The sequence below is a fragment of the Gobius niger genome (assembly GCF_951799975.1).
Source record: "Gobius niger genome assembly, chromosome: 1".
Classification (NCBI taxonomy): Eukaryota; Metazoa; Chordata; class Actinopteri; order Gobiiformes; family Gobiidae; genus Gobius; species Gobius niger.
This window is the reverse complement of record NC_136852.1, coordinates 29,061,416-29,087,466: the sequence shown is the minus strand read 5'-3', so window position 1 is coordinate 29,087,466 and position 26,051 is coordinate 29,061,416. Positions and strand designations below refer to the sequence as shown.

The following is a 26,051-nucleotide window of genomic DNA, read 5'->3' as shown; positions in this document are numbered from 1 at the left end:
GTTTGGCTTCACAATGTCAGAAAAAGCTGAGATTGGAAGTCAAATCAAATTTATAAAGGGCTTTTCATTCCGAAAGGTATCACAAAGTGCTTTACAGATTACAACATTTAAAACAATACGCCTGGCACAACCTCCCATACATATATTTTATATATTAGGACTAAATAGATGTCAGTTAAAAGCTAAGCTAAAAAGGTGGTTCTTGAGCCTGCTCTTAAAAACATTTTCGTTCTCTGCAGCCCTGGGCTCCTCCTTAGGTGGTTCCAGAGGCGAGGGCCGTAATATTGGAAAGACGCCTCACCATGAGTCTTTTTGTTGACTTTAGGAATAACTAGGAGACCCCTGCCGGAGGAGCGAAGGGGCCGTGAAGGTTCGTAAGGTAAAAGCAGTTCTGAAAGATAAGAAGGACCAAGACCATTAATACATTTAAAAAACATTAAAAGAACTTTAAAATGGATCCTGAAACACACGGGGAGCCAATGCAGCGATTCTAAAACCGGTGTAATGTGGTCCCGCCTCCTGGTATCATAATGTATCATAATGCAACGGTGCTATGAACGCTTGGGCGCCACAAGCCAGTTTTCCCTGAGGTAACTTTTCTGACACCTCTTGCTTTTGTGAAACCCTGCTGTACAAAAACAGGCCAATGAAAACAACAATGAACCTATAAAAATAAACAATCCCAAGTCTTACAGCCTAAATGTGCATCTCCAGTCTTATACTGAGTAACTATGTGCACAAATGGACAACTGCATGACTAAATCTGTTTTGTTTTGTTTGAGCATGGCATGTAATAACACAGAGAAGCTAGTGCTAATTAGCATTTAGCACCAGTTAGCAGTAGCTTCTAATCATGTACAGAGCAATCTCACAATGTAACGCTGTCCTGCACTTACAGATACTTCTCATTTTGATCGAATGCTTGTACACTTAACCCGCCTGTGATCACAGGAAACACACTCCCCTGCACACACCTGCACACACACCTGCACACCTGCACACACACACACCTGCACACACACACACACACACACACACACACACACACACACACACACACACACACACACACACACACACACACACACACACACACACACACACCTGCACACCTGTACACACACACACACACCTGCACACCTGTACACACACACACACACACCTGAAGCGCTAGGCCTCCTTCGTCTCCGTCCCTCTTGCGCTTCTACTGCCATCTTCTGGCGTAAATTGGAATATCAGCTAAGAGCAAAATCTACTGTTAACCAATATTGTTGGGCGTAATTTAATTCTTTGGGCGCAGGCTCCTGGGGGCCATAGTGCATCCTACACCTGCTTTTGAAAGGCTGTGATTGAGACCAATATCGCTATTCAAGAGTCCCATGTCATAGTCCATACGTTCGGTAGGCTATGACGATTACTTTATGGAATTTTGAAAACAAGTGTTGTTTGCCATGATGAAAGCGTAAATATTTATTATTATTATTATTGTTGTTATTATTGTTATTATTATTATTTTAAAAAACATAAAACCCTTATATCCCGCTATCGGTGAAAAGACACAAGACTATGTATGTTTGACTAGTTGTTATTATAGGGTGCCAACTCCCTCACCTCAAAAAGTATTGGGATTGGGATATGTTGTGTACCTTGGCGGGTCAGACTTGTGAAATTAAAACTTAAAACATACAACAAATGTACATTTGCTGTTTCAAAAAAACAAAAAACATCATTGTGCTGCCACGTGGACGCATGCGTATTCACTTGGCAACACTGACACACACAACAACAAAAAAGATCGAAATGAGGGAAAGCGGATCAGAGACACACGCCTGTGCTGGGACAAGTGGCGCTTTGTCTTCCGCGTTGTCCCCCTGTTGCGCGCAGCCTCGGCTCTCTCCACAGTCTCCACCTGTGCGCGCTCCGTTACGCGCAGCCGCTCCTTTCCCCCACCGCGCCTCCTCCAATGAGCGGCGGGGCGCGGCAGACACTATACGGCACGGCAGACCCGCACGGACGGAGAGGAGCCGCACTGATTTATGGGAAGACCGACCATGTCCGTCCATCGCGCTCCTCTGCACGTCTAGGACTTCACCTGGGCACCAGAACGCGCGGTTTGGCCGGGGGCGGTTTACCTAAACGACGCCAAGATGGTGAGTGATCAAACGCATTGACTACAGCCTATTTTACGCTACTTTCTAATAACAGCATTTGCTCTCAACCTTATCCATTTTAAACGCTATTATCTGAACTTATGTGCAACTTTTACGCACGTCGCTCCTGCACAGACGTCCTGTACAAAGGTTGAAAGCTATAAGGGGCTGACATGTATAGACATTGGTTAGTAAGATAACATAGCCTATAGGTCATGATGTGGGAAGAGATAAAGGTTAGCTGCATAAGCTCTAGCTAAGTAGCCAGTGTGGTCACTAATGTTTAGCCACAGCCAGGCAAATCAATGCAAATCAGTACTGAAGTTTTTAACCTGTGGAGGCACTGCACGTGGTAGATATGGTTCAGGATCCCGCCAAGTCAAATATTGGTTTCCATTTATGAGTTGATTATGGCCTTTGTAATTAATCAATCACATTTAATCATCATTTGGCCTGTGGGACCATTTCAGACACTTTAAAGACAATAGCAGTTTGATTTATTTTGGAGAATGATCTTTTTGTATAAGTTTATGTTTAGGCTTAAAGGAACAGGCCACCGTTTTTTCCATGCTGTGATATGTTCTTACCTGAGCTTAGACGAGTTGACACGCACCTGTCTGGTCTTTGTGCGTGCCCGTGCCCATTTCATGTGAACTAGAAGCTCATTGTTGTTGTTTACATCGCAGTATCGCTCCCTGAAAGTTGTGGAACCTGCTTCTAAGCTCATCCCAGAGAAGAACTGGGATCTTACAGAGAAAATGAATCTGTACCACAATAATTCAAAACTGTACCTTCTACCCGGGCCTTTAATGGCTCTCTGGTCCTGGTGATACTTAGTCAGCTATTGTTTAGCGCCTGGTTAATCCTTTTATTCTTTATTTCCAATTGATTGGGTGGGTCTGCTGAGACTGCTGCCCCCTCGACCCGGCCCCGGATAAAGCGGAAGAAAATGGATGGATGGATGGGTTTGGTTCTGAAATGATCTAGAGCCGGTGTGTTAGTGCCCGTTTAAACTAAAATCCTTAAAGGAAATAGGACTAACCAAGAAGTAAGTCTTTATAGCACAGACAAAGCAAGATAAGAATAAAATGCAAAGGCAGCAATGAAAATGCAAAAATAAAACCACACACACATATAAAAGCATACTTGAAAGTGACCCATTGTGAACTAAATCAGGTTGAAACCAAGGCAAAACTCGGCTGCACCTTAGGCTAAACGCTGTGTTATTGGGCAACCCTGGCCGCAGGCTGTAAAACATGACAGCGCTGACTGCGTTTATGGGAGTTGTGAAAGATAAGTCCCGTCTGGGGTTGTCTCTGCACCGTTGAACCGAGGACCAAGGCGCGGCCATGTTTGTTCAGGGATAAGGCAGGTCTGTGGTGTGTCTGTAGCAATGTGGTATTCTGTTTAGGAAAGAGGGGGGGAGGGATATGCAGACATGTTCAATCCCTGCAAAAACAATGGCTTCGTAAACAGTGTTTGTTTAAGCTCTTATCTAAAGTTTAAAGAATAGTTACATAGGGATAGATCAGTTTCAGGAAAAAAGTAAGTGATACTGTAAACCAATGTCTAATCCAGGGAATAACCATTATAAGAAGAAGATCTTTATTTATATAGCGCCTGCACAGTTGTACATTCACTCCATACTCGGTGGTGGTAAATTACGTTTGTAGCTTCAGTTTCCCCTGGGGGAGACTGTCAGAAGCACTTTCGCGACTACGTCTGCGCCAACGGACCCTCTGACCACCACCATAAATTCACTCACATCATTCATCCTGGACTATTGTGCATGTTTTTAGTGGTAGGGGAAACCGGAGTACCCGGAGGAAACCTACACAGACACGGGGAGAACATGCAAACTCCACACAGAAAGGCCCCGTCCAGGTGGGAATCGAACCCGGACCTTCTAGCTGTGAAGCGAGAGCACTAACCGCTGTGCTACCGTGCTGCCCAACATATAACAAGCTACTAAACCAGGACATAACCAGGGGCGGATCCAGAAAGAAAATAATGGTGTGGCAAACAGGGTCAGGGATCATTGCTGGGGTGGCAACACATTTTACAATGTCGAATGTCCATAGTGGGGGTATACGCTTCCTTTAAATTCAGGCTGAGCCTCTCTAATTATGCAGAAATTGTAGCATTGTCCATGATATAAGTCGGGGGTCCCTAACTCAGGTAAAGTTTTAACTTCAGTAAAAAATTTAATAATCTTGGGAGCCACATTAGTTGTCACCTGGCCCCTTATTTATCTATAAAGTTGTTATAACTCTTTGTCCTGTCACAAATCCTAACTGAGAGTGAGCTCTGTAAGCACCAGTAGCTTCTGGAGCAGTTGTGAGACGTCACATCACATGACAATGGAGTGGCAGCTGGGGTGGCAAGACCTTTATTAGGGGTGGCAGCTAACCCGTGCCACTCCTCTAGATCCGCCCCTGCACATAACCAAGGCAAGCAAAACAAACAGGTATTCACTTACACACAAATTGAAGGTATTTTATTGTTGACATGAGTAAACTTTTAAATAATTTTTACTTTTACTTTACAACATCTTAGAGCAGGCGTCTGAACATGTGCCTTTGTTTCGGTCACTTTAACGCAATTACGGCCGAGCGGGACCAGCTGTAGCTACATGTCTTTCTCTCAGAACATGGACATTGTTTAGCTCACGATGGAGTTACACTGTCACACTCTTTTTATGGCTTTTGGTCACTGTCCTTCATCAGGCTTGAAGACGGGCCCTTCTCCTTGGTCTTTTATAAGCTCAGGGACTGCCCCCAACAAACAGTATCCAATCAGGAACAACTATGCATAGTGCCTAATCAGAACACATGCCTTCACAGCACATTATATTTATGCAATTCTTGTAACATTAATATCAGAAAACACCAGCTGCATCCAGTCTCTTCTGTTTGAACTGCGGATACGTCTATTTACGTAAATGCAGCTCCTCGGCCTCTACTTTTACTGGTAAAGAAACTAAAAGTACTCTTTCCTCTCCTCCTCCTCCCGTGGCAGATGCGCTTCCTGCTGCTGTTCAGCCGCCAGGGGAAGCTGCGGCTCCAGAAGTGGTTCACTCCGCACACCGACCGGGAGAAGAAGAAGATCATCCGGGACATGATGCTGATCGTCCTCAACCGGCCCCCGAGGACCTGCAACTTCCTGCAATGGCGGGACCTGAAGATCGTCTACAAGAGGTTGAAGGGAGCTCCACTTGAAAGTTTGGATCTGTTGTATTGGAACAAACTGTCTTGTGTCTGAATGCAGATATGCCAGTCTGTACTTCTGCGCCGGGATGGAGGACCAGGATAATGAGCTGCTGACTCTGGAGGTTCTGCACAGATACGTGGAGCTGCTGGATAAATACTTTGGGAATGTGAGTATTCCACTTTGTTTTGTAAGAAGGTGCTGGTTGTTTTAGCGCTATTGTTACATTCTCTCCATACATGATCTAATCTTTGGTCAAAACATGCTCAACAGTACTTGTGAGAGTAGTTTTGAAACTTTTTTCCCCGCCTATACCAGAGAGATATTACTGAGTAGGGCAAAATCAAGTTCAACATTTTCCAACACAAATTGAGCTTGTGCTTGGATTCACAATTCAGGGAAGTTTATTTGAAGAGCACAATTTGTACACACAGCTACATAGGCAGAAGGCAGATCAAATCAATCCATAAAACATCAATATAATCATTAATTTATTACATTAGAAGTGAAGAGTGCAGGTAAAATACTTCCAGTGTCCTTTGCACAGCTGCTAGAACAGTTTTCAGCCTGGATTTGAGCGACGTCAGAGTTTAGGCCTTTCTCACATCTCCAGAAATGTTTAGTCCTGACTCTGGGAACAGCAGGAGACCACTCCCTCATATGGCTCTAACACAGGGTTGCCAGATTCTAAAAAACTATATATCGTACCAAGCTTCCAAAACTATTGTATTTCAGCACAAATTATCGTACACTATAAATATGTCAATAGCGCATCACCTCCCATAACTACAACACACGCACTGTCCCATTTATTACTTTATGCACATGTAGACATGACAACATAGGCCCTCATCTAAGAGATGAACTCCACCTCCTCGCCGGAGTCTTTCCCTTCTGCAGTTCTGATGCAGACGCTCTTGTACAAGTTTGCTAAAGTTATTGAGGGCAACAACGTAGCTTTTGTAGGTTTGAAATCCGGACATGCCCCTCCATTCTTCACAAACTGATGCTTGGATAAGCTTGTTAAAGGTTGCAGTAATCAGTCGATTTCTGGAATTGGTTTGATCAGATTAACTTTGCAGAACACACACTCACATGAGGCGCTAGAATGAGGAAAAATAATTAGTTAAGCCGTAATGAAGAAGCGGGCAAATTACCAACTCATGAGAGGTGAGACGGGGTTACGTCTTGCTGACCAATCATGTGCCACGGCTGCAGCCAAGGCAGGAGGATAATGTGATAGTGGAACTGTGAAACTGATCCAGGGACAGTCTCTCCTTCTGGCAGCAGATATTACACCTACATGAATACGGAGGCTCAGTCTGACTCCAGATCAGAGCAAAAGCAAAGCGCTGCTGAGAGGGGACAGTGCATTTAACCAGACTTTATCTGGCGCTCTGAAATGATCCTCCATTTAGGACTTTTTAAAATTATTGATCGTGCATCGTACTGGGGTCAAAATTATCATATCGTATGTCAGAAATGTACTTTGATGCTAGACTTGAACACAAGCAGAGCTGCTTTAAATTTGACTCTCTGAGAGACAGACAGCCAATGCAGAGACCTGAGCACTGGACTAATATGGTAATTTATGTTTTAAAGCTAGGAGTGTAGACACATCCAGGATTAGCAATTGAGGAAATTGAGGAAAAAAATCTAATTCAGTAATTTTGGAACCGGGTTATAAGCATTAAAAGGTTTTGTTTTCATATTGTACAATCCATAAATAAATATTAGCATAGTGATTTACTAATTGCAGTTATATATGTGGTCTAAGGTGTGCGAGCTGGACATCATTTTCAACTTTGAGAAGGCCTACTTCATCCTGGACGAGTTCCTGATGGGCGGCGAGATCCTGGAGACGTCCCGGACCGCTGTGGGGGCGTCACTGGAGGACGCTGACACTTTACAAGAGGTACAGCAAGAACAACCACATCATCACTTCAGGTTCCCCCGCGGGTCCCTTGCATCGAATGGCTGCAGCAGACGGGCTCATTACGGGCTTGATTTGAGCAAACAGTGAAATGTTGTTTTTATGTGATTGCAGACGATGGAGGAGTACATGAGCCGACCGGCCTACTGAACCAAAACGCCTGCCTCAGTGGAGTAACATCAGGGGAATTCTGCTTTTATGTGACAGTTTTATTCACCAGGATTGTACGTGTAAATACTTATTATCAAGTGCCTTATAAACAGAATTGTTTGTAAATCTCAGACATTTTCTTACCTAAATACATTTTACAATTGATATATTTTTGTACATTTTGGCTACTGCTGCTGTTCTATTATACAATTACCAGTACCGCTTCAACGACTAGCACAGTGGTTCCCAACCTTTATTATCTTGCGTACCCCTTGGGCCTTTCAGCGGTCGTCCATGTACCCCCTACCTCATGAGTGTTGTAGATAATTAGAAAATAATTACTTAAAAGTGGTGTTTGTAAGAAAAAGGACAATGTTGCGGTCAAAATAAAACTAAAATTCTCCCAAAGCAACACATTTTACTGCAAAATATAGCTTTTCTTATAAAAAAACGATGTTCAATTCCCCCTTTCTTTCAATCTGAAATTGTTCCAAGTACCCCCTGCTAGGTCCTCGAGTACCCCGAGGGGTCTCCGTACCCCTGGTTGGGAAACACTGGACTAGCACAGTGTGAAAAAGTGCAGCAAGATTGTCCCAGGTTTGATTCCTGAATGTTAACTCAAGATGCAACAACAACTACTACTACTACTACTAATGTTACTGCTGCTGCTGCCGCTGCCGCTGTTAGGGCATCAGCAGCCAAACTCACCAAGGAATATCTGAAATGCTGCTCAAAACCCGCAGGCCACCACACGGCTGGAATTTCCTTTGTATTTTATTAGTTTACAGAGTCACTGTGCTCCCAAAATGCCGATTCTCTCTCAGACAGAAAAAGGAGCTGTGATGGTGTTGCATTTAAGGTCCTTCAAAATAGGGGTTTTACACAAGAATTAAGCACTAAATAGTACATTATACATTATACAACCAGAAATGGCCAGAACAATGAGTCAAGCACTGTACTTCGGTAGAGTTTTTGCGGACTGTACTCGATTTGAGTATTATTTTACTGCAGTTTTACTAAGATAAATATAGTACTTTCTACTTTTTTTTTTATTTGTTTATTTTATAAGCTTAGTAATGCACATTCCAGAGCAGTAGGTGGCGCTGTGCAGATGTACTGTAAAATCCCGCTGACTCACAACTAGGAAGAAGGTTTGTCCCCGTCGTGTTGCCGTACAGTTTGTGAATTTTGGACACGATTTTTGATGCCGCAATGTAATGTTTCCTATCACTTATTTTAACAGATTTTCACTTTCTTTAGTATTTTCTACAACAATTAGACTTTTGCAGTACTTTTTCCTAAGTAGTAATGATCTGAGTGTGCAACGTTTACTGTGATTGGAGTCATATTTGACCAGTGGTATCTGTGTTTTTACTCAAGTTATGAAATCAAGGTACACTTTGAATACTACTGTTACACCTTAATACTGTAACTACTACTACTACTACTACTACTACTACTACTACTACTACTACTACTACTACTACTACTACTACTACTACTAATTCTAATGTAATACTGGAACTCCTACTTCTTTCCCAACCTGAACTATATTGCTTCGTGACGCTCCACTTTGGCGATCATAGTGTATAATAAAGAAGCAAAACACAGTAAGGAAAAAATAAAGTCAATGCTTTATTACTGATCTCATATATGACATTTAGCACATTAAAAACGACCAGGGAACACGAGTGGGTGCGAACACTGCGGTGGCTGAGGCTGGTGGTGACGTACTGTACACTGAACGCTTGGATTCTGTCTGTCAAAAATATGTCCAAACACCAAAAATATCAAAGGTAAACTAACATTTTTTCGCTCAGCGGGTTGTGCAGTGGTTCTCAAACTCCCGTCGATGTTGATGTTTTTTTCTCCTTAAAGGGACTGTAATTGTTTTTCTAATAATAATGTCCTTTTGTCCAGCTGACCTTTGTGCGCTGTGCATTTCATCACAAAGCCTTTTTTATTGATCGGGAATTAGCAGGTTAGCTGTTTGTTTACATTAGAAAGACGTGAAAAGGTTGCAATCTCAATACGTCGACCGTTTGAGAACCACTGCTTCGAGCTTCGTTCCGATACTTCGCTGCCTTCAACGTTATGTCTATACAAGTATGTACAATCTACAGGAACTGCATCTACTCCGTGTTTTTGGCGTCTTGTTCGTCCGGATTTACAAAGCTTAGCAACTTCATCACGTCCTCGTTCTCAAAGCCTCCCGCTCCCCTCTGCTCCGAGTCCAACTGTCTTTTTTCGTTTCTGTCCGAGTCCAGCTGGTCAAAATAGTCCTGTACCGCCCGTTCGAACGACCCCCCCTCCTCCTCCCTCTGGTCCTCTCTCTTCTGGCTGGTCTTGCTCTTGAACGTCGGGTATTTCGACAGCATGCGGGCCGCCAAGAACGTGGCCAGTTCATTTTCGGTATCGTCGTAGTCGTCCCTTAACTTGGCGGGGAACGTTTGCTGTTGCTGCCTGGCGACGGGACTTTCTTGCCTCCACGCGGGCCGGGAGTAAAAGTTTTTGTACTGCTTCCTGAGAGGGCTTTGCGCGCTGTTTTCATCTCCGGACAACCCCAAGATCTTCAAAATCCTCGCCGTTCTCATCTCATCGGGGGTTTTCTGCCTCAGTGGTAGGCGCCTGCTGCTGCTGATGAACTGCGGTCTCTTGTAGGTCTTTTTCGCGTAAACCGGCGTGACTTTTAGCCTCTCCCCGCTCCTCAGCATGTCGATGAGGTCTTCTGGCGGGATTTGGTACTTCTGGGAAATTTGCAAAAGCCGGTAAATCAACTTCGGGTCGATGTTGTTTCGGAATTCCGCCGCTCTCTCCATCCTCTCCTCCTCGTCCTCCAGGGCTCTTTTTTTCTGTTCCTCCTCTTCGGTTTGCTCCAAAACCTTCAGCAAATAAAAGTCCGCCAAGTTCGCCATCTCTCCTTCGTCTTCGTCGTCGGATCGTTTGGACACGAAGCTTTCATCGTTTCCTTGCTCGTTGGCGTCAAGGTAATCCAAGGCGCGCTCGACTTCGCTCCTCCCCTCCTCCGCCTCCCCTTGGCCCCAATCCCCTTCGTCGTACGCCAAATCTCTCGCGTTCAGCAGATCCTCTTCCTCCTCCTCGCGGTTTTCCCGCTTCGAATTGAAGCTGGTCATTTTCCCCAGCTCGTCGAAGACCGACTGCAGCGTCGCCAGCGTCTGCGGGGTGTATTTCTCTTCGACGTTTTCGTTCGTGCGCTTCAGGGTGTCCCCGCGGTCGAAGTCGTCGCTCCCGTCCTCTCCCTGGTCGTCTTCGAACATTAACGGGAGCTTTTGGCGCGGGGGAGCCGTTTGCTCTTTCGCGGCCCTGCCACTTTGGTCGCCGGCCTTTTCCGTCTGCTGAAGCGTGCTCAGAACGGCCTGCAGCAGCTCCTCGCTCTTGTCCTCCTGCCGCTCCGATCGCGGCTCGTCGCCTTGTTGATCTAACGTGGACCTCTCGAAGTCTGAGTTTTGGTGGTTCGCACTTTGGCGGAGACTTTGGATGTACTCCAGGGCTTTGAGCATGTCCTCGTTGGGCGCGTTCGAGTCGGCGCCCCGTAGCCGGTGGTCTCTGAGGGAAGCAGCGGCGATGCCCGAGAGGAGCACGGGCAGGAGGAGGAGCAGGGCGGAGGCGCAAAGTGGAGAAGGTCTCGGCATCGCAGATTTGGACTTCATGTTGACGTCTGCGGAGCAAAAGAGACAAAAGAGAGAGACAAGAGTTACATTTGACCTTTTTAGTTCTTTTGCTTGTTTTATTTCTAGCCCTCAAAATAGGATGTTATGAAATCTGTTGACGTCAAGCTCTCAGACAGGGGGCGGGGCCAAGTTACTTAACATGCGACTGGTTCCAAAACTGTGGCACTGGGAACATGGTGGTACATGAGAGTTACTATTCCACATTTTACTCTGACTTCAGCAAGCATTTCGTCCCGTTTCAGTTCTGCTTGTTGACCCTGTATGAGTCTTCGTTCTTTCTTTTATTAGTTGGTCCTGGTTTGGTCTCATTCAGTCCTACTTTGGAGATGATATAGTCCTTGGTTTAGTGAATCATGTCCTGCTCTAAATCACCCTTTTTTTTAAATCCCGGTTAAAGTGAGTCCAGACCTAAAGTAGTTCGCTCCTAATTTAGATCGCGATGATTTAGTTGGTTTAGTCCCGCTTTAGATCTACTTAAAAGGAGCGCGAAGTCGATCACATTTCGTCGCGTCTTCTTTATTGACGTGCGATGTAATGCGGAACGGTGGCCAGACGCGGTGGCCTTTCAGAGACGTCGTTTGTTTATTTGTCCTGTCGTTTTGAGTCTGACGGTAATGTCACGCTGTCCAGACGCTTCACTCAATCTGAAAATCTTCCGTCGAAATCCGCACAGCTCAATCTGTCAACCCATCTCTCGCCCCCCGGTTTCAGACTCGGTAGCTTGCTCAGTCCTGGTTTCAAGCCCTGCTTTTGTCACTAGACCTGTTTTCGTCCTAGTCGTTTTTAAAATTGCCTCGAACATCGCCTCTTTCAATCTCGTCCTATTCACTTGCGTGTAGCCCCATGAATAATATACACGCATAAACACATGAATATATAATGCACGCTCTGTCTCTCTTTCTTCCTCTCCCTGATGCTACTGTTCTTTCTGTGCTTCTCAAAGGTCCGAACCAAAGTATTTTTTTTAATGCATTTTTCCACATTGTTCATGAACTAAACCAACACCAAACTGGGAATAAGCTTAGCCAGGACTAACTATAGGTGTAAACCAAAAAAACAAAGACTTAACTAGGCACAAGTCATGAATCCAGGTCAAAAACAGGGGGAAATCGGGGCTAAATGAGCAAAAGAAGATCAGTGGTCGAACGGTAAGCAAGTAAGTAAGTAAGTAAGTAAATAAGTAAGTAAGTAAGTAAGTAAGTAAGTAAGTAAACCATGTAGCCAGGTCAAACAAGACTAAACCAGCCCCCCCCCTGACTGTGGCGTCTGTTCTTCGCAGCGGTGTATAAATCTTATTAGTGCGCACTGGACACAAATTGCTGCTGCTCGCGGTGACTCACCCCTGGACCGCGGTTGTCAAGGCAACGATGTCAAAAAAAAAAAAAAAAAAAAGGCAAATTGCGCAAATAGGCTTCCAGCTGCGCGCGCGTCGATCTGTTTCAATTAGCGCGTGAGCCAATTACCTCATCATTAACGCCGGCACGCACACACGCGCGGCACGGTCTGATGAAGGGTTTAAAGAATAAATAAATAAATAAATAAATACAATCGATAACGCGCTTTGCAGACACGAGCTTCCCTTTTCTTGAAAACAGGGGCGAACGAGCTTGAAATAAAAAAAAAAGAAAAGAAGAAAGTTTAAATGAACAAATAGGCAAAAAAAAAGGAGGTTTACATGAAGGTAAAAATGGCATGAGTGCTTATAAAAAGAAACTCTCATATAAAAAATATAAAATAAATAGGCTTGATCCAAAAAAAAATTGCTAGAAATAAAATCAACCTCCAACTAATTAAATATATAAATAAAATGCCTTCTTGATCAGATCACACCTTGCAAGATAGGCTGTAAACAATCTTATTGTATTAGCCTCATTTATTTTTTACCTATATACATTTTTTTTTTTTTTTACATAAGGAGAGTAAACAACTTTAATGGGGGGGAAAAATGAGTAGGCAAAGGGAAATTAAAAAAACAACAAAAACGCCATTATCCCTTTAGTTGGCCAAGTGGGTGAATTTTCCCCACAAAGGCTTTTAATAATTAATTGCATCAGATGTGAGCACTACCTACCGCATTTTTTTTTTTTAAACTGAAAAAAAAAAAAAAAAAAAAGTACATTCGTGGCTGTTCTGTCCGCACGTGAAACAAAAAGAAAGAAAAAAACTTGAAAAAAAAAACGGTGATTCCTTTTACATGGAGAAAAGCCTCACAGCTTGAAACCTCACAACAAAGCGACGTTTGTGTCAACGCACACGCACGCAAAAGACAACACAACCCCCCCCGCTCTGCCCACCCCCCTCCTTCCCTCGCGTATGTGCCTCGGGAGCATCAGGTTGTAAAGCAATGAAAAGCGCTGCGAGGCACCGACAAAAACAACGACAAAAACAAAACAAAACAAAAAAACAACAACAAGAGTAACAGCTACACACGCGCAGCCTCACGCGCGTGTGTGCGACGCTGGCTGGAGACCGTGGAGACTGTTTGTAAACATGCATGTGTGTGCGTGAGCCCACCTTTTTAGTCGCGTTTCAGTGCAGCGAGGAGTCCGCGCATGTCTCTGCCCGCGCCGAGAGAGAGTGTGGATCAGGACCGCGGACAGCTCCCGGGGCTATTAGAGACGCCACGTGACTCCTGCGTCATTCGGGGAGGGGGGGGGGGGGGGGGGGGGGGGGGGGGGGGATGCGGACGTCAGACAGGCGCGTGCACGGAGCCAGGCACGTGCACGGAGGGTGAGAGAGAGAAAGAGAGAGAGGGAGGGAGAGAGAGAGAGAGACCCCCAAAAAACATTTCGGTTGGCAACAAATTTGTGCAACAGAATGAGTCACTTGCGAAGAATGGAGGAGTGAAAGGGCAATGAGTTACACCGTGAACACACTGGTCTTTCTGATGATCAACTCCAAGAGGGTGGGATGTATACTGGGGAGCAACAAGTGAACGTTTTGTTCTCGAAGTTGAAAGTGGGGAACGATTCTGAGAGGGTTTGGCAAATTGGTAAAAAAGAAGTGGGTCAGAGCAGTAAGTGAACTGCAGTTTAGTTTTGGTTTAGACCTGGTTTTGTTGTTATAATGCCCATTCGGGGAAGTGTTTTAAAGAAATATCACAAAAAGGAAAAATGACAAAGGCTGAACTTGTTTGAAAATGATCGGATTCACAAACCTGCCACATTCATCTTTTGGCTGAAAGTTTTTCCATCTAAACAAACTTTTCCTGCAAGAAAGTTCTTCTGTTTGTACTATAGAAGGAAGTGGTTAGTCAGAAACTCCACATGATTGTGGCCCAAATTCTGGCCCAAAACGTGACTCCGCCCCCTCCTTACTGACATCACAGCCTTGTTGGGACATGGTGGCCATTCACCAACCAATTATCAGTTTAGGGGAGGCCAGGATAGAAGGTTTGTGCACAACTGCAGCCTCTGGAAGGTCCTACACCTTGATGTTCGGGAGACTCCAGAGGCACCAGCAGCTTCAAATACCTGTATGCTGCTTTGTAGCATCTGTTCTCTTAATCTGCACAAACCCGAGTGTGCTCTGAATCAGCCACAAATCTCTTAACAGTATGATGATTATGTTTAATCTTTAATGAAATATTAAAGGTTTTCATACCTAGACCAAGGCATTCAACTATTTCACGCTTTTCATCTGCAGAGAAATCCTTTTTCTTTCCCTTATTGCTTGAAAATGATGATCTGCTTAATAATGTGGAACGTCCCTTTTCAGTAGTTTTTTCCTTACCTGGGTTTACCTGAAAACTAATCATCACAGGCGTCTGAGATTCATGTCAGTGATTCAAAGAGCCCTGAGACACAATACAATCCATGAGTGTCATTGAAAAACTTGTATGTTTTACCTTTATGACACTGAAATATAATTTGCATAATCATTTGGAATGTAGTGTAGTATGCGGCACCATGAACGACAGGAGTCTGAGCCAAGCTGCACATAAGAAGTATGTTCACATTAACAACAATTATTACAACTGGAGCAACACTCGTACTGTTATGTGGATGAGAAATAAGCCGTTTTCATGTAGTCGTCTGAAATGGGCGTCAGCCACATGTGTAGAAAAAGTCACAACATGATGTCGCTACTTCATAAAATCCATGTGCTTTGATAGAAAGAAAGGACTTCTCTCTCCGGAGTGGAGGATTCTGTCCTCTGATTGGTCCAAGAGCCGGCTTCTTATCTAACCTGGGAACTAAACCTGGTCCAGAGCAAGTTTTGCGCTAAGGGCATGTTTCCATTGAGATCTACCCTGCTAGAAAGTTATCCAGCTTTGTAGTATTACAGTTAGTTAACTAACCCCGCTAGCCCTCTAATCCAACTTTGTAGTAAACCCCTCAGGCCGCTAGACTTGGTTCAGTCCTTGTTTAGTCAATGCTTCCTACAGACCGTTCTACCGCTGTATGAAAGGCCAGTGTTCTCTTTTTATCTGACCATACGAAACAGTCCCATTCTTGCTGCTTATCTCTGATCTGTTTGGCTGAGAGGCATTAGTTCCTATGACAACTCTTATCTACACGAGCTCGGGGCTAAAGCTAACAGCGGCTTTTAGCTCATTCTGCAGCGATGGCGGAACAGCGTTTCAGCCCATGAGGCGGCCCCTGGGAACGCCGGCTAATGTTCATCAATCATTCATTATGTTTTCCTCAGCGGTTGGATTGGACTTTTTCCTTCTAAAATTTCCTTCTCACGTCGTCGCAGCAAATGCACTGCCTTCTCTGCCACGTTGTTCAGCTCCCTTTTAGGTTTAAACCGGAGGCCCTTCCATGGTGGAACCCTCGATCCTAAAACTCTTGAGACTAACAACTTTTCCGTGGCTTGCAACATATTAGGTTTTGATTTGTGGCAGTTTTCTGAAGAAAAGTAGATTGTTGATATTCTAGAGCAGTGGCTTTCAAGCTGGGGTTCAAGGAGAGTTTAGGTTAGCTCGTCTTTTAGCCGCTTCTTTCCTCTAGTATTTGCCGTGGCACCTCTGAATGATTCCATAATTTGTTCTGCTTCTGACTCACAACTCGAGATCCAAAACTTTCACCGCCAAAAAAAAAAAGGTCCACAAAGAGCCACAAAAATCGAACGGAGCCAGAAGGCAGATACACCGACGGGCTGGCACAGGAGAGCGAAGGGAAGGCGGGGCTTAAATACTGAGGGAGGCCACGATTTTGTAGGCAACCAGTAAAACCAATGACAGTGTGCTCTCAGTCCGCCTCCTTTTCCACCGTTATCTTCATTCTCCCCGCCATAGCACAGGTCTGAAGTCATGTAGGGGCAAGGTTGTCACGGGAACAATAGGGAATTAGACAATCATGCAATAAAAACAAGGCGAACACTATGCAATAAATAAAACATGATGAAAGCAAAAATATAAAAAACACCCTCTACATCAGGGTAAGTTTGGGTCGTGGAGGGACGATTTCCGTACTTTCCGAAACACCAAGGGCCGAACCTCATGACTGTAGCACCGTTTTCCACAAGTCTTGTACATCATATAACCTCTTAACCGCAGCCAAAGAAGTGAGTGTCCAGCAATGGGTGAATACACCAAAGTACATGGTGACTTCTTTTCCAAAGCCTCGCCATGCACTGTATGGAGGCAAAGGCCTGTGTCGCTGCGTCTCTGCTGCAGTGCCCAGGGACGACGCAAGTCTATTGATGACTCATATCCTCCGGACACAGCTCATGGCGGGGCGGGGGTGCGGGGGGGGGGAGCGCTCTTTATTCTTTTTTTCCCCTTCATTTTCTCTCCCTCTTTCTCTCTTTGTCAGTCTCTCCCTGCTCCACCTTTCGGTCTCTCTTTTCTTTGTGTCTGACAGTCCTCTCCGTCTCTCGCTTATGTTTCTGTCTCTCTGTTTGTCCTTTTCCCTGTCACTCTCACTCTCACCCCCATCCTCTTCTAGACTAACCGTTCGAAAAAAAAAAAAAAAAAAAAGGAGAAATGCTGTCTGGCCTTAATGTATGCAGAGGCGGTTAGTCCTTCAGAATTCTGTGGCCTGCTCAATGTATTTTCCCTCGAGCCGTAATCATTTATCCATCAAACATGGCTCATTTTAGCTCATTCTTCGATATATGGACTGGCTTTACCACTCCTTTAAACGGGGATAAGGTGTTCAATGACAACAAATAATGGACAGGTCATCAGAAGTCACGTTCAGATTATAATTGTAGGAAATTTGTCCTTTGACCCGTCCTTCGATGCCGCTGGGGTAGCCTGTAAGTGGAGCGCCCAGGCACCCATCTCCAGATGTGGAGCCAGGCTAATGGTCAGAGGGACCTGGCTGGGGGATGCATGTTCTTGGTTGATGGGGAAAACCAGAGCACCCGAAGGAAATCCATCCAGTCCCAGGGAGAGAAACAGGGAAAGTCCACTCAGAAAGACACGCACAGTCCTGAACCCGGGACCTTCTCACTGTGAGGGGAAAGTTCTAGCCAAAAAGGCACCAGTCATCCCGCCAACTGATATCAGAATTTCTGTGATTTCTTTGGTCCACCCCTCCACCTCCATCTGCTCTGACTTCCTCGTCGTTCTACTTTTCCCTCGTTTGTCAGTTTGTTTGTCCTTTTTGATTTCCTCTCTCTTTTTCTTTCTGTCATTTTCTCTCTTCTCCCTCTCCTGTTTCACTCACTCTCACCAACTCTCCTCCACTTACTTTCTCTCTCCTTCGATCTCTCCTTCTCTCTCCTGCTTTACTTTCTCTCTCCTCTCTCTCCTTCCTTCTTTCTCTCCATCTCTCTCCTGCTTTACTTTCTCTCTCCTTCTCTCTCTCCTCTCTCTCCTTCCCTCTTTCTCTCCTTCTCTCTCCTGCTTTACCTTCTCTCTCCTTCTCTCTCCTTCCTTCTTTCTCTCCATCTCTCTCCTGCTTTACTTTCTCTCTCCTTCTCTCTCCTTCTCTCTCCTTCTCTCTCATCTCCCTCTCTCCTTCTCCTTATCTTTGTTTCACTCACTCTCTCATCTCTCTCCCACTTACTTTCTCTCTCCATCTCTCTCTCCTTCCTTCTCTCTCTCCACCTCTCTCCTGCTTTAGTTTCTCTCTCTCCTCTCTCTCTCCCTCTCTCCTTGTCCTTTCCTTTGTTTCACTCACTCTCTCCACCTCTCTCCTGCTTTACTTTCTCTCTCCTTCTCTCTCTCCATCTCTGTCTCCTTCTCTCTCATCTCCCTCTCTTATTCTCCTTTCCTTTGTTTCACTCACTCTCTCCATCTCTCTCCTTCCTTCTCTCTCTCCACCTCTCTCCTGCTTTACTTTCTCTCTCCTCCTCTCTCTCCTCTCCCTCTCTCCCTGTCCTTCCCTTTGTTTCACTCACCCACTCCCTCCCTCTCTCTCCCGCTCTGCCCCCTTTTGTCCATCTCTATTTTTGGAAAGGCTCGCTCGTCGTCAGCAAGATCGCACATGAATCGCTCCTCGCATTAGCCGCTGTTTCATTCACAAATCCCGCCTCGCCGTCTGAGAGCGGTCGATTCGGGGGGGGTGGGGACGGGGGGAGAGCGAGGAGTGGGAGGTGATGTCAGCGGCCCAGATGAACAGCGCATTAACATAGAAATGAGACTGTTGCCAGAAGAGGAACAAGGCCAAGGGTATTTTTAAGTCGTGCACAGCGGGCCCATCCTACTTAAGATAATTATTCAAGTCGAGAAAGGTGGTTGGGGCCGTGCAGGGAACTTGATTCAATTCAATTCCAATAATTCTGAAGAAAACGTAACAACATCTGCAAAGGAGACGAGGAGACTTTGTACAACGATGTAGGATAGAGGCTAAAGCCAAAGGAGCTTTTGTGTTCGGGTATCCTGAGTTTAAGTTTTCTTGTAGTCTCTTGTAGGAATCACACTTTTTATGGGATACTTTTTGCCCATGTGTGGATGACAAAAATGTTACACGCAGTAGCACAGCAAGGGTACCAAGGGCCCCCAAGCAATAATGTCGGCAGGGGGCCCTCTGGTGGCCGCTCAGTGCACTGCACACTGGGAGAGAGGACGTCATTTGGGCAGGAGCGGGTCACCTGACAACTCCCATGCTGCAGTTCTCTGCATACGTTTCCCTCAGAACAGAAGGCTGAGGTTCTTTAGGTCATGAAGAGTGTTACAATAAACTGGTTTCACTAATTACCTTGTTCTGGAGGCTCGCGTGGGCGCCGCCATTAATTGTACCCGCCCCTTTTCTCCTATCTGTTAACATGGGACTGGAGGAGTCCAGATGAAATCAGTCACTACACAAAAACAAAGCCGTTTTTCGGCCGCGCTGAGAAACGGGGCAGTGTTGACGTGTTGGTGCAAATGAACATTGGATATTTTACACAAATCAATCGACTAAACATCAGATTTGAGCGGAGAACTTTTTCCCTCGTTCTCCGTTTATATGAACGGGCTTTGTGCTCGAACGGAAGTGTCTGGACAACGGCAGTGCCGAGACAAAGCAAAAAGTGGCAAAAGTGGGCGGGGCGGAATAAGGTGAATTAGAAATATAATATGGTGGAGCCATGAGTAAAAAAGTCTGTCCACTGCTCATTATAAGTCAACATTAGGGAACCATGACTCACTAAAACAGCAGCAGGATGGGGATAAACAGCGCCACGGTGCATTGGTGCTGATCACCAAAATCATTAGGAAGACTGTGTATATCTAAGCATTTACAGCAGGCTGCTGAATAACGGGTTGGGTCATGGGGGCCCTTGACTGTTGGGGGCCCCAGGCAGCTGCCTGCCTTACCTTAGAGCAAGCTACGCCTCTGGGTACACGTCACCAAAAATGTCTTTTTTTAATAAGACATCAAAAAAGGCACATTTTTTGATCCAAGTTTCGATGAGACAGCGTTAAAAGTGATTTTGTGACTTTTTCCACCCCATTTTTGCCCATTCCCCTCCATTTTTTTCTATTTTTTTTTTTTTTTGCCCAATGCCCATTTTTTTAATAAATGCATTTTTCTCATTTTTCCCCCATTTATTTTTTCAATATATTTTGCTAATTTTTTATGAGTATTATTTTCCACCAAAATTATTCCAAATTTTTTACACATTTCCTGACATTGCAGATGAACCCAATATTGTAAATTTGCAGCTCTTCCACATATTATTTTTCTGTTTTCTGGTTCTAGACAACAAGTATTTTGGTATAGGCATCGAAAAGAGTATTGTTCAGGTATCGGCATCGAAAACCAATCGTTAAAGCACCAGGAGGAAGAAAGGGCAAACATCCTTCAAACTGAAAGGGAAAGACTCACTATTAATGCCATATTTCAGGTGGGCTTTATTGCTTTGCTGTCACTTTGAAAACGTTCAAGGAGTGCATTTCATCTTCCCCTCGCCTCATTGTTCACATCCAAATTTGAATCTCCAATCATCTCCAATCAGTCTGCAGTAAAGTCCCCCTAAAGCGAGCGAAGGAGAAAGAAAGAGCGAGTGTGGAAGTGATAGAAGCGCTCGCTGTCCGGGGCTAATTGCCTGCGGTCACGTCTGTAGGAGGAAGGATTACTGGTAAACAGAAACCAATTACTGATCGCTTCCACCCACTCGCTCCTCCGAAAAGGGCCAGCTCGGGTCGACTCACAAGTTCCGCTTTTTTGTGCCAATTAGTATTTCTAAAGTTTATTTTAGGAAAAATGGTCAGTACATGCAGTGACATAACGAGGAGGATGTTTATCTCCAGCACTAGCCTTGATCATTGACTCTTTTTAACGGAACAAATTCAAAATGAGCAGAGTCGAGGTTAAATTGATCTTTTTGGAGCTTTTGACCATGTAGAAAAAAGACTGTACATTAACATCTCCGTTTTATAATTAATCTCATTTTACCTTGATCTTCTTTTCAGTCCTGGCCAGAGTGGGGACCTTATTCTGTTGAACCTTGAATGGCTGAACTTTGGTGTAATCTGGGAGCTGTGTTTTATTGCGGATATGTTCCTACTATTGTTGTTCATTTTCAACTGGACAGGTAGACTCAGGGCAGGGGCACGTGTCAGTGTATGAGTGTGTGAGTTGCAGTTAGAGAGGAGGAATGGTGGTGAATCTCTGGGTAAGTTGAAAGTCGGACTCCCGTTAACTTCACGAGCGATTCCCCCAACTTCTCTCGCAGGGACGGGGACAGAGATAGTGTCCTCGACTACAACGTGCAGAGTGATGTGAAAGACCTGTGTTACAAGCACAAACTCTGTTGCCATTGGCAGCGGTCATTATTTTTTTCAGAGGTTCTCTGAACGTTGGAAAATCCCTTTCAAGTCCATGGAGCGTTCTACTTGCATTATGAAGAGCTGTATAATAATGTCCAATCACCTCTGAAAGGCGTCCAAAAGTGGAGACAATATTCAAAAACATTAATAGTAAAAATAATAATGCATTGGTTTTATAAAGTACCGCCACCTTAACGTGGTGGAGGGGTTTGAGCACCCAAATGATCCTAGGAGCTCTGTTGTCGGGGGCTTCATGCCCCCGGTAGAGTCTCCCATGGCAAACAGGTCCTAGGTGATGGTTCAGAAGACCGCTTTGAGAGACCAACAGGTCCGGTTAGAACCATGAGGCCGTCCTTCTGTGGACCCACCACCTGCAGGAGGAGCCATAAGGGGCTGGTGCAATGTGATTTGGGCAGCTCCAACAGCTGCCCCCACAACCAGGCAACGGACAAGTGGAAGAAGATGGATGGATGGCTGGATGGATGGATGGGCTTTATAAAGCACTTTTCTGGACACTCAAAGATGCTTTACATTGCATTATTCATTCACTCCATACCTGACATTATGATATCATCACATTCTAAATCGTGAACGCCACCTATTAGGACGATGTTGTGCATGTCCAGGTCAGAATGACAAGTCTGTGTTCAATACTGACTTACAGAGGGGCAAACAAGTTTCAATTGAAAGTCCATGGGAGCCAGAAATGTCAGGAGCCAGCCGCCATTTCCTTACGGTTACAGGAAGAAGGAGGCCACAATAAATCCACTCTTGATTTTGCAGTTTGGTGGGGACGGCCCGCCCCTGCACTAACGGTGTCCAACGTTGTAAATCGGTCGTCCAGAAATTCCATCCATCCATCCATTTTCTTCCACTTGTCCGTTTCCGGGTCGTGGGGGCAGCCGTTGGAGCTGCCCAAATCACATTGCACCAGCCCCTTATGGCTCCTCCTGCAGGTGGTGGGTCCACAGAAGGACGGCCTCAAAATTAAACGGGCCTGTTGGTCTCTCATAAGGAGCTTCTGAACCGCTCTTTGTCTGACCCGTCACCTAGGACCTGTTTGCCATGGGAGACCCTACCAGGGGCACAAAGCCCCCGACAACAGAGCTCCTAGGATCCAGGTGCTCAAACCCCTCCACCACGTTAAGGTGGCGGCTCCAGGAGGGGCGTCCAGAAATTGAGGTTAGCAAATATTATATACTGCTCAAAAAAATAAAGGGAACACATGAACAACACTTGGAGCTACATTGTGTCGTCAAGTCTTCCCTTTGTATTTTGAGCAGTGTATAAAGCCTCCTCCTGTCATCCATGGCCTGTGTTTTGCTCAAAGCCTCTTTTACTCAATCTCTTCTCCTTATAAGCAAAAGCACTGACCTCACTGTCATCAAAGGCGTGACTAAAACTACCTAAATGAAATACATGCAATATTCCTTGTTCTGGCGCTGAAAAGGCACCTTTGCGCGATGACGTCAGCTGCGTATTATTGTTGTTGCCATGTACAGCACATACTTATTATCTGTCTCTGACGCGCTGAGGCTGTCGGGCTGCATTTCGATTCGCTCTTTTGTGAGATGGAGATGTGGCAGCAGATTGTGTCCGTGTCATTTGCGCCGCCACCTTTTCCCCCCGAAACCCCATCCCGCCCAGGGTCGTTGAGCTCGTGAAAACACACATAACCGGGCTGTAAAAAGGAGGACAAAGGTTTACGAAGAAGATGAGGAGGCACCGGCCGCAACGTAGTAAAATAAATAAAGCTTTGAGGACACTTGACACAAATGGGAACGGCTTGTTCCTGTTTGCTTGATGTGCCCTTGTTGTAGAGCGGGATTGAAGATGAACCAATCAGAGAAAAGCATATTTAACCAAAGCAAAGAGAGTTTACAGAGGCAATGTCAATTTATCGAAAAGAAAGTCATAACACGATGCATTCCACAGTTAGTTTGAAAATAGTTCCAGTCAGTCTGGGGGGGTCGAGACTTCTTTCTGCGGTGGCACAAGGACTGAGGTTTTAAAGCACATTTTCTCACTATTCTTAAGTAATGAACAAGAAACCAAAGACAAATACAATCAATTTAACAATTTCAGGATATGTTACAGCTTCAAGTCTTATCCAAGCAGGGTAATAACAAAGTGCCAGTCAGCATTTATATGTGCTTAGTAACGTTCATTGTGTCTACTTGCACTATAGCATTAATATTCCTTTTATTTTGCATTCTTAACAAGCACTGCATAACACGGCAGTCTTCTGACGATTTTGAGGGTGTGCTACAGTGTTAATTTTGACAACATATTTTATTTTAGTTTTAGTCTTAGTCTTTTGACTAAAATGTAATTTAATTTTAGTCGAGATATAGTCAAAATAACTTTTAAATTGTAGTCTATATAGTTTTAGTCGACTAAAATTGCATGTCAATTTAGTCGACTAAAACTAAGACTAATTTAGTTGACTTATATTTATAATATTCATTATAATCATATTTAATCTTGTTCCTCTGCTTCATGTTTCTGCTCCTCATGAACAAAGCTCAGAGCTGATCCTTTGGCAGAGAATTTACATGATCTGAGGCTCTTTCAGACGGTCAGTAGAAGTTTGGATGATTTTAGTCTCGCCTTTTCATTTTTATTTAGTCTCATTTTAGTCGACTAAAATATCTGGACATTTTAGTCATAGTTTTAGTCTCATGAAAAACGTTTAATTTAGTTTTAGTCCAATTTTACTTGTCAAAAATAACACTTTGACTAAAATTAAGACTAAATATTTTAGTCGACGAAATTAAAACTGGTGTGCTAATGAGGGAGCACTGCCACACATCTAAAAAGGACAGTATTTCAATATTCATTTAAAAGAAAACTTCTTCAGTGATAATTTGCAATAATAGGTTTGAATTTATACTAACAATCTGAGTTTAGCTAATCCATTTTCTAAGTAATTGGCTGCACCACCCATTCGATTTCTCGTAGGAGAGAGAGAGCAGGGGTGGGGGATATTGAATAAAATCTCGATATTTTCTTTCAATATCTCGACAATATTTTTGCAATCCTCCAAAGAAATGTGCGCAAACTGGCAAAGAAAGTCCAGTTGGTCTTTTGACTTGCTGTATCTGGCAGGAGGGAAAGAGAGGGAGACGAGTTTGTCCTGAGACGTGACAGGTCAGAAGGATATTATTAGCCTTTGCCCGCGTTTGTATTGTGGTTTTCTTCACCGCGTTGTTAGTTAGCGCCAGGTTAAAAGTTCTGAAAGTTAGCCAGCTTGCAAGGCAGTGCTACAACTTATCCTGAGCCCTTTCCTCGCAAATCTGAGCGACTCAAGCTACAAACCTCAGTCATATCATTAGATTCTTCATCTCTGTAATCGCTCCACGCTGCCATGCTGTTGTTTTGACTGTTACGCAGGGGAGGGGGCCGCTGGCTCGCACCGCACTACAGTGACCCATAAGGACAATGCGACAAAGTCCGAAAAGACATGTTTGGGGGATTGGATTGTACCAATTTTGCATATCGTCCAGACAACATATCGATATTATCGTCTAAACCTCTAGTCCATAGCCGTGTATTGGGTGCTACGAATGTCTATCATATGCGTCTGTTCGTAGCCCAAAGCCAATCGTATCAATTGTACCCGATGATGTATGTCAGCCAAACACTGTTCTAACTGACACGGTCTAAAGCTTGATCAAGAGATGGCTTCGCGCCTGCTGCTGTCATGTTGGATCTGTAAACAAACTACAAGCGTCCGTCCGTCGAATAGTGCGTCATCGTCTTGCTGTCCCTCCTCGTTCTGTGATTGGTCCCCAAATCCAATGCGAAAATTTCGGCCATAGTTTCCATGTTGTTGCAGTTCGATATGATTGGAGTGCGCAAGCAGCATGGGTGTTCCCAGGCTAGCACCATAGAGTTTAGGGGGTGCTTTGAGTGGAAATGAAAGACTCAAGGGGTGCGCGGCAGTGTTAATTTTGACAACATATTTTAAAGCAGTAATAAGTAACTCTTCCCCCTAGAGGCCATAAGCGCAACTGCAGGTGTCGTAGCAAGTTACGATTTTTTAACTTATTAATTGTCTTGGAGAGTAAATACTACACTGACAGGAAAGGCGAAGGGAGAGAGGGTTACTGTGCATACAATTACACAATGGAAATTTTTTTTTTAACTCAAACTTGGCTGTAAATACTGTTTAAAGTGACGTTAGCCCGCAGTTAGCTTTGCCCGTTAGCAAGTTAGCTTCTTCTTCGTGATTCCATTAGTGTGTATTGCTTTCTCCGGACCGGTGGCAGTCAAGTTGCAAACATGGTTTTCTGGCCAGAGACACCAGGGGGCGATGAAAGACCCTCCAATCATCCCATAAACACTTGTATTACCCCCACAGAGACTACGGAAAGGATTTATTAAGGTAAACACGTTACTTAGTACTGCTTTAATGTAGTTTTAGTTTTAGTCTTTTGACGAAAATGTAATTCGATTTTAGTCTAGTTTTAGTCAAAAAAATATCTTCAATTTTGTCTAGTTTTAGTCGACTAAAATTTCAAGTAAATTTAGTCGACTAAATTTAAGACGAATTTAGTCGACTTTGCATTGATAATATTCATTATAATCATATTCAATCTCGTTCCTCTGCTTCATGGAGCTGCTCCACATGAACAAAGCTCAGCTGATCCTTTTGCAGTGAATTTACATGATCTGAGGCTCTTTCAGACGGTCAATAGAAGTTCGGATGATTTTAGTCTCTCCTTTTCATTTTTATTTAGTCTTATTTTAGTCGACTAAAATATCTG

General features: G+C 44.4%; 2 protein-coding genes across 2 annotated transcripts; one reads left to right on the top strand and one right to left on the bottom strand.

Moving 5' to 3' along the window:
- The first annotated feature begins 1,998 nt into the window (after positions 1-1,998).
- ap1s3a (adaptor related protein complex 1 subunit sigma 3a) lies at positions 1,999-7,496 on the top strand. Its single transcript, XM_079580548.1, has 5 exons — positions 1,999-2,150; positions 5,169-5,347; positions 5,418-5,526; positions 7,135-7,272; positions 7,405-7,496. Exons 1-5 carry the CDS (start codon positions 2,148-2,150, stop codon positions 7,438-7,440), a joined length of 465 nt encoding a protein of 154 aa, XP_079436674.1. The 5' UTR covers positions 1,999-2,147; the 3' UTR covers positions 7,441-7,496.
- A 1,834-nt stretch (positions 7,497-9,330) lies between these two features.
- On the bottom strand, positions 9,331-13,779 carry scg2a (secretogranin II a). Its single transcript, XM_079559781.1, has 2 exons — positions 13,647-13,779; positions 9,331-11,119 (listed from the first exon to the last, which is right to left on the bottom strand). Exon 2 carries the CDS (start codon positions 11,109-11,111, stop codon positions 9,573-9,575), a length of 1,539 nt encoding a protein of 512 aa, XP_079415907.1. The 5' UTR covers positions 11,112-11,119; positions 13,647-13,779; the 3' UTR covers positions 9,331-9,572.
- Positions 13,780-26,051: the final 12,272 nt, after the last annotated feature.

Bases quoted from the DNA above. Each gene is read 5' to 3' on its own strand.
- ap1s3a (XM_079580548.1), top strand. The intron at 5,527-7,134 runs GTGAGTATTCCA...ATGTGGTCTAAG, and splicing joins TGGATAAATACTTTGGGAAT to GTGTGCGAGCTGGACATCAT. The intron at 7,273-7,404 runs GTACAGCAAGAA...ATGTGATTGCAG, and splicing joins ACGCTGACACTTTACAAGAG to ACGATGGAGGAGTACATGAG.
- scg2a (XM_079559781.1), bottom strand. From the start codon at position 11,111: ATGAAGTCCAAATCTGCGATGCCGAGACCTTCTCCACTTTGCGCCTCC.